At 36.0% G+C, this 9,207-nt stretch overlaps 1 protein-coding gene across 1 annotated transcript; it reads left to right on the top strand.

Moving 5' to 3' along the window:
• The first annotated feature begins 729 nt into the window (after positions 1-729).
• LOC113299281 (peroxidase 16-like) lies at positions 730-2,455 on the top strand. Its single transcript, XM_026548281.1, has 4 exons — positions 730-1,225; positions 1,325-1,522; positions 1,614-1,779; positions 1,869-2,455. The coding sequence occupies exons 1-4, from the start codon at positions 1,004-1,006 to the stop codon at positions 2,276-2,278; spliced, it is 996 nt and encodes a 331-aa protein (XP_026404066.1). The 5' UTR covers positions 730-1,003; the 3' UTR covers positions 2,279-2,455.
• Positions 2,456-9,207: the final 6,752 nt, after the last annotated feature.

The following is a 9,207-nucleotide window of genomic DNA, read 5'->3' as shown; positions in this document are numbered from 1 at the left end:
TCCTAATTTTGATTACAACTTTATCTTTGTCTCCAAATTATTCCTATCATCATAATCCTGATAATAGAAAGATTAGGACTTTCTGCTTCTTTTCCAGCTCAAAAGTAAAGACGTGTTGATTTTGGCGGGACATTAATGATGCGATGGATGTATAACCAGATCAATGAGGGTTCCATTTGCGGAAACAAGACAGATTTTAAAGCTTGAAAGCTCTAGTCACAATTAGTGCTTTGACGAGTGCACTGTATGTACCGGGAAAAGGATAGATTTTGGAGCTTGATTGCTTGGCTCTGAGAGGGGAGTTCAGCTTGATTTAGGGGTTACCTATCTGAATACGAAAAAACTGAACAAAGCTTGTAATACATTCTGGTCCACTCCATTATGTGCTTTCAGAGGACAATTTTTTCGATTTTGCATATCATGGCAGCATCTACAGCTTTTGTGCACGCGTATGTATAACCTGAATTTATTATAGCTGCTTAATATCCCGAAAAAAATGAAATAATGACCCCTTTTCATAGAAGTAGGATATCTTTATCTCGCTAGCACTGGTCTATCATCATATATGTAGCCCACAAACTGGCATCCAAAATAATTACATTTATCGCAGCATAAAGCAGACCAATAGCTTTATACATAGTAGTAGTCTATTTCTTTCTTTATTCCAAATACCTAAAAATATATACATTCATTATATAAGATTGTTGTTGTTGGATTGGCATTCTATAGATATGGATACATCTGACAGAGTATGCAAATCCAAATCCCAGTGACTACCACCACCACTACTACTTCACTGTCTTTTGCTTTTCTCCTACATTCTTTTTGGCCGTCTGTTTTTATGAACTTGTCTTTACATATCTCTATAGTGTAATTGATTAATCAAAAACCCATAAGATTCTTGATAGTTTGACAGGTAATTACTACACATTTCTACCAACCACATTGTTCATCAGCCATCAGCTTTTATAAAAACCCTCAAGTACCAATTCCGGAACAAAACATGGGTTCAAGTAGTACTCTAAAACTCTTTTTGTTTCTCTCTTTACTGAACTCACTTGTCATCAACTCATCTGCATCTCATCCCCTTCACTTCAATCACTACAGAAACACTTGTCCCAACGTCGAGTCCCTTGTACGAAATGCCGTCTCGCAGAAATTCCAGCAAACTTTCGTCACCGCCCCTGCCACCCTTCGCCTCTTCTTCCATGATTGTTTCGTTAGGGTACATTTGTTTTCTATTTTCCTCATCTTTAACTCTGATCCTTCGCTTTAGTTTTATGGCATCTGTGATTCTAATTGGTTGTTTTCTTGTTGTGTTTAGGGTTGTGATGCTTCAGTTTTACTCAGCTCGCCGAGTAACAGCGCGGAGAAGGATCATCCAGACGATATATCGCTAGCCGGAGACGGGTTTGATACAGTTAGCAAAGCAAAAGCTGCCGTTGACAGTGATCCAAAGTGTAAGAATAAGGTCTCTTGCGCTGATATTTTAGCCTTGGCTGCTAGAGATGTTATAGCCTTGGTAAGTAAATGCTTAAATCACCTTTGTTTAGTCTCTACTCTCTAGTATCCAGAAAAATGACCGCTAATACATTTGCTAATATATATGACAGACGGGTGGACCATCATTCCCTGTTGAATTGGGCAGGCTGGACGGCAAAATCTCCACCAAAAAGAGTGTTCAACACCGTTTACCGGAACCGACCCACGGTTTAGACCGTCTCAATGCCCTTTTTGCTTCTCATGGACTTACAGAGATGGATATGGTTGCACTATCAGGTAATTTATAGTATAATTGAACCATATATACATAAATGAAAACTTGTAAAACCAAGTTAGTAAATTTGAGTTTGAATCTGTTGTTGTAGGAGCACATACAATTGGGTTCTCTCACTGTGAAAAGTTCGCAAAACGGATACATTATTACAGTCCGAACCAACGGGTCGACCCGACGCTAAACCAGGTATATGCGAAGCAATTACAACAAGATTGTCCACAAAATGTGGATCCAAGAATAGCCGTTAGTATGGATCCGACTACACCATTTACATTTGACAATGTGTATTTTAAGAACCTTCAACGAGGCCTGGGTCTATTCACTTCGGATCAAGTCCTGTTTTCGGATTTCAGATCAAGAAATCTTGTGAATATTTTCGCCGAGAACAATACCATGTTTGAACTGGCTTTTGTTACTGCCATTACCAAACTTGGGAGAGTTGGTGTTATCACTTCTAGTCACCGCGGAGAAATTCGACGTGATTGTTCTTTTGTGAATTAGAATAAGAGAGATTTTCATTTGAAGTAATCAGTGTTAGATTTTGGTTTCTTTATGTTGAGCTCAAACAGACTTGATGGATGGTCTTGAACTTAATAACATTCAAGAAGAAATTATAGCATTTGTCAACGTATATAAGAGTAATTTTGATAAATCCAATTCAATTGACCAACTTTGAAACTACAACAACAAAAAAAATTTATACGTCATCATCTTCAGTGATTTCGGGGTCCAATTTTGAGCACACTCCCCGGAATGTGTTTATACTGCATAAGTGCATAGGACATTTGAATGTGACGAAATTCTAAAGACTCCAACTGGTGAAACCAGTCGCTTGTATTCAATCAAATATGAATGTCGATTGAAACTTTTTGAAACAATGTGCTGTACTGCATTGTTATGTGTGCGTAGATTTTGACTTCGGAAAAATGAGCGCCTAGGATAATACATAGGTCAGATTTTATGCGTTGCCGTTGTATCTATCTTATAAAAACAAATGTGTTTTTACTAACCTAACGGTTCCAAATAGTATTTTTTATCTGATCAACGGTTCCCATTCCTTCCAAAGTGCCGGAAAGTGCAAGACATAAATTTCGGCTAAGAATGAACCCACCTCCAACGCCCCCATCCGACGTATGTGAGTATTTCAAAACGGGATCTTTCAGTGTGAATCAATGAAAAACACATCTGTGGGAATCAATGAAAAACTAATAAATGTCATTTATAGATGAAAAAGAAAACGCATCGAAGAAACTAAATGTTGTTCCTTCAAAGATGGATCTCAATTGTATAAATAAACCCACACACAGACAATCTCAATCATACACCATGTGTGACTTTCTCTCTTTCTCATTTGGGTATCTGAAATTAGGTTTCTTATTTCAATTTGATTTGATTGCTACAATTTTTATTTTTTTCTCACTTGGGTATATGAAATTAGGTTTCTTATGTCAATTTGATTTGATTGATACAATTTTTATTTTGTGAATATGAATTTAGTTTGAATTTTTTTTATGCATTAGTGGATTGGATGATTTTTGTCTTCAAATTTCAGGAGAGTCACTTTTTGAAGTTATTGAGGTTTCTGTGTAGTCCATTATCTGGGTTTATGGAAGCTGCTACTTGCTCTTTCTAATGGGAGAGTAAGTATTTCTACTGTTTAATTTCTTTTGTTTCGTATGCGGATGACATTCTTTTTGTTTGTTTTGTTTTCATTATAATTTAAGCCACCAGATAGGCATGACAATATTAGAATCATCTTTCTTCCTGATATGATTAACTAAACAATCAGTTTGCACCGAAAGCTCAACAATCAATCATATTGAAGTATTTAACCCATTCGCTAGAAGTCCAAATTTGAATCAATAGCCTTTTTGAATAGCAAACATCCATTTACATCTATTATACTCCTGTAACAGTCTAAAGTAGGAGCTAATGCTAATGATAGTGTGAAAAAATCACAGATGCTAATGATAATAATAGTGTTATACTGAATGTACAACTATAATGGATTATCAGTCACACTCAAAATCTTTAGTTATGAATTCAAGGACCTTGAAATCAGAAACATAATGTTATAAACATCTTAAAAACTCGCGGCTCTAAATCTCATTTTCCCCGCATGGTAATTAAAATGATAATTTTGAAGGAAATGGTAAAGTTATCACTCATTGTTGTCATCATGACCATGTTTATAATAGTTACAAATCGTTAGTGCCATCATGCCAATCATATAATTTGCCTTATATACCCCTTTCCATTCTCATGCAGGTTGTTATAATGGGTTTACAGATACGATGTAGTCACTCCATAAGTATTTCAAAGTAAAAATCACTATAAGACCATCAATCAAGTTCCTCAAATGGGTTAAGGGAAGGTATGGATGGTTCGAGTCTAGATATCTACAGAGAACAATGAACTAAACTTTTAGGGGGAAAGTGAAGTAACCATCTTGGATAAATGTTTAATAATGTGAGTTTTTACAATCGTCGAAATGGAATTTTTGTTTGAGTTTTGGCCCTGTTGGGGCATTGATACGAGATTACATTGTAATGAACTACTGAAGTAAGCTAGAATGGTGTTATCCATAAATGATCTTGATGCCGTAGTATCGTTAATCTACAAACCATATGCTTGTTTTCCATTGTAGGATATTTTTAGTGTGGAAGGCTTTCTTTAAGAGTATCTTAATGTGATGAGGTCGCGTGATAATACTAGATTTAATTATTATGTTTTGTTGCTTGACTAGAACCTGCTAATGGGGTAAAGAATAAAACAACCCATGTAAACAATATTTAGTAATTGGATCTAAAACAAGCAATAATTTTGTTTATATAAGGCGTTAGGATGTGTGCAGTATGTCGGACATAGATTTTAGGAGTCTAGCTTTCGAGTCCATAAATGCAACTGCGTAAATTATTGGATACCATGATAGATCAGGATGTTTAGTGAGACATCAGTACAAATCTTGCTTAGCCAGAGAAAGATTAACTATTCATACTCAAGAATTATTAGGAGTTAACTCAAGAATTATGTTCGATAAAAATCGACGTAGTCTTTTCTTATCAGTTGGGTCGTGAATAGACGCTTCTATCTGGTGTTTTTCTTTTTGGCATATTATCAATAATCACTTTTATCTGGTGCTTTGTTTTGTCATCCAGTAGAAAAAAGTCGTCTGAAAACCTCAATATATGTTATGATATTGTGCTTTACTTGGCTGAAAAACCCAGTCATAGGGAAGTTGTTCATTTTGAGTCTGTACCATTGGATTTGTTCGAGTACTTTTTTTATTGTGAGCTTCATGTGTTGCGTAATATGGTTTACTAACACAATGTTCTTACCTTGGCATGTCGTTTGTTCTCCCAATTTAATGTTGAGTTGGGTCATTCTCTTATTTTTATTTTCTTTTGTGTTTTGTTTACTATAATGAGAGGATTATGTGGTTCCATGTCCTGATGAATTAGGAAAGTCATGGTCGGGAAGCCTTTTGCAATGGATTTGTCATTTTTTTTCATTTCTGCCTAATATTGTTTCTAGCTGCTACCCATTCATTAAGTTACTTTAGGAGGCTTGATACCAAATATTTACTAGATTTTTTGATGTTTAATAACGTTAGTGCACTACATCTGTGGAAGTCTTCTTCCCTAAACGTCGAGAGGTATATGCTTTACGGGGCTGGATCTGTATATGCCTTACCATTTTGCGTTAATTCTGATTTGTCATAGAATTTGGAATGAAACTATAATAGTTATTGGTTAACTTAAGGTAATCGGTAGAATATTAAAATAACTATATATTAAAGGTTTATTTGTTATCTTCTTACATGATTTAGAGTTGAAACATTGACAGATGCCTCATTTTACTTTTGTACTGTCTATTATTGATGTAATTTTTCAATGATGTTGTAGTAAGATGATTCGTTCACTCAGATTTGTTGAGAATTTATTTTAAGACTTAATAAAGAAAATAAGGAAAAATATATATATACAATTTGTCACAAGATGAAGAGACGCTGAGACGCGGGATTCCACTACTTTTCATATTGTTATGGTTCAATCATTAACTCTAGACAATATAACTCAAATAAAAGAAGTTGTGACTCTAGTTCTTTGCCAAAAATAGATTTCGTAAAATATTATTTGTAAGTTAAAAGCATGACGCATCTAAAGTATTTAGAACTAAGCATGCGACATCTAACAAAATGACAAGTAATTAATAGAAATCATAAAGCAATTAAATCTATGCAAAAATTCAATAAAAGAATTAATTCATTTACCACAATCATGAAAAGTTGCTTCCTCCGTTGTCCCAGTGATGGGGTTTAGCTCCACATGGTGAAAACACTCTCAAAATAATATTTCATTGCTCAAATAGTGTTTACAAAGAAGAGAAAAATAGAAAATCAATTAAAACAGGGATTACAACGTTTATAAGCGTTGCAAACCCACTGTCACAAAGAGTAATGGCAAACTGTCCCAGTGGACAGTCGTATATCTAAAGCATAAAACTCTCGATCCCCCTTCTCTTCAACCCTTTATCAGTCTGTTCTTCGTGTTCTTCAGTATTTTTCTGCTGCTGCTGCAGATTTCTCTGCAGCAATTTTGTCCACTCTGTAGCTTCCCAAAACTCTCGATCCCCCTTCTCTTCAACCCTGCTGACTTATTTATACCCAACAACACCGAGATATTCCTCACTGAATGCGAATAATCCCGTGATAATTGTGTTTATTTTCCCCGGTCTGTTATGAGAATAATCTTCCTTCTTTAGATCCATCACGCGTCTGCATGGTTTTGAAATACTCCAACACACTCAGTAAACAATCAACACGACTTCAAGTCCCTCCACACGCAGAATCTCCAAAAATAACTCTGAAAATATCGAGAATAACCCATGTACGTGCCCTGTTCTTCAACTCCACGTAACTTCCATTTTCTTCTCACCCAAGTGTACTGAGCTGGCTTCATTGATTATATTGGCTTAACATATCAAACATGTTGACTGAAGAAGAAAATCTTCTCCCGAATCATCCAAATATCCGTGATAATCTCCCCCTTGAATGCAGTTTTCCTGAATTATCAAAACTACGTGGACTTTGCTATTTTTTCGAAACAAAACTCCATACAATCCCTGTTTAGGTGAAACAGGGTCAACTCAATTAAAATCTCCGAGAAAAAAATGCAAAGAACACATCCAATTCTCTCCCAGGAAATTCCGCCGTTGATAATTCATTTTCCCGCCAAAAAATTCTTTAAACGTGAAGAAGAAGGGTGCCCCCATAACCAGACTAGGGGTCCCTTTAGAAACTGGGGTGTCTTGGGGTGCAAATAGCGGCTAGTGTGCCCCTTAGTAAGTGAGTGCCCCTTATCCAATACGAGAGTCCGAATAGCAAATGTCTTCCGGGGTGCCCCGAGCAACTTCTCGAGCCGATTTTTCCAAGAATGTTTATTTCCCAAAAATGCCTACAAACACATAAAATACCAAAATTAGTACAAAATCGAGTGCCAACAATATATAATATTGATATCAAATTAGACACAAAAATGTGTCTATCAATTATGAACTGATGTTGTGAAGCTGGATGTGGCTCAACAGTGGTTGTCCTCTTCCCTACTGCAGGCATGCGATTGTATGAGTCGATATTAATTTGCTTAACGACCCCTTCTGTGTTGTGGATGCATGCCGATTAAGTATACATTTTTTCTGAGTGTGGATTCTTAAGTCATGTATCAAATTTTTGTGCAGTGTTCCTCACATCCCTTATTATAGATTTGTTTGATGTAAATAAACACGTTGTCCATTTTTTAGTTTTTCCCTATTCGCGCCGGGACATGTTGTCCTTATTTTGAGGTTTTAGCTGTTGATTCTTTTTTCTTATCCTTTGGGAATATTGTATTACTGTGTAGTGCGTACAAAAGTTAGTTAATATGTGTTTATGTGCTTAAGATTCAATCTACTATACATTCCCTTTTTTTTTGTCTTAGTTGCATAATCGCATTTCCCGCAAGTGTAAATAATAGAACCGGATGTATGCATTGAAAGAAACCAGGGATTTGGGTATTTTTATTTCCCGCAAGTGTAATGTTGGATGATAATACTACTCGATGTTTTCTAATGATCCATGGAATACATTGAAAGATAAACTGGATTGTGAACATTCTAATTTATAGTTTTTGAGCCTGTGAATTATTTGCAATTTGATTTATCCCAATTGAGGGGTTCACTCTTATTGATTGCTTCATCTAAGCCGACGCCCTTTGCCGCATTTTTGTTAACAACCAATTTTGAATGACATTATAAATTCTTAAGATGGCATACATGATTTGAACAAATCATCTTATGTTAATAAGTATTCTGTTAGAGTGGGGGATTTGAAGTGCGCACAACGCCACCGTTTTATTATGCACGTTAGTTTGAATTAACACTAAATACCAAATGATGATTAGGAGCTACCGGTTTACAAAAATAATAAAAACACAAGAGTTCTCCATTTCTCACCATGAATCATAGCCCGAGACGTTAGGGCACGGGTCGTACCCTAGTAAATATATATAGACCAAATTTTAGACACTGTATAAATGCGATTGGGCTTGTTGCATTTGTTTTTGTTTTTGTTTTATGTCAAACTCCAAAACCTTTGGATGAGCTCGGAGTACCTGATGGAACTCCCGCACTAGGATTTAGTGAGTCTTGGTGCTTGTTGATTCATCAATGCATCAGCACTCCATCCATTGTTGTTCTCTGTAATGTCTCACCTGGAAAGTTCTTTAAACCCATTAGGGGAATTATACAAGGAGACCCGTTATCTCCTTACCTATTCCTCTTGTGTATGGAAGGACTAACTAGGTTTTTAAGGCATAAAGAAGTAGAAGAACAAATCCAAGGAATTAAAGTAGCTCAAAATAGTATTCCTATCACCCATCTTCTCTTTGATGATGATTGCATCATCTTCTCTAAAGCTCGCTTAGTGATGCTCAAAACATTCTAAACATCATCAACACCTTTAGCTTAGCAACTGGCCAAATGATAAACTCTCAAAAGTCTGGGATCTTCTTTAGTAATAGGTTTCCTAATAAATTTGGCAAAATGATAATAAAAACTTTTGACTCAATAATAGCTAGATTCCGAATTAGATTGCAGAATTGGCGAGGGAGATATTTCAGCCAAGCTGCTAGAACTGTGATAGTTAAGACTATCCTTGAATCTCTGCCCATTTACCAGATGGGCTGTTACAATATTCCGATAAACATTACCAACCAACTCGTTTCCCTACAAAGAAATTTCTGGTGGGGAAAGAAGGATGGTAAAAAAGGCTGGCTTAGGCTTTAGAAGCAAACAACCTAGCGCAACTAGGAAGACTCGTCTGGAATCTTCTAGATGACCCGGATTCAATCTGGGCAAAAACTCTGAAATCCAGTCGTTATACCAAGTGCCGA

Source organism: Papaver somniferum, chromosome 7, assembly GCF_003573695.1.
Source record: "Papaver somniferum cultivar HN1 chromosome 7, ASM357369v1, whole genome shotgun sequence".
In the NCBI taxonomy this organism is placed as follows: domain Eukaryota; kingdom Viridiplantae; phylum Streptophyta; class Magnoliopsida; order Ranunculales; family Papaveraceae; genus Papaver; species Papaver somniferum.
The sequence above is the reverse complement of the archived record's forward strand: the minus strand, read 5'-3'. Positions and strand labels throughout refer to the sequence as shown.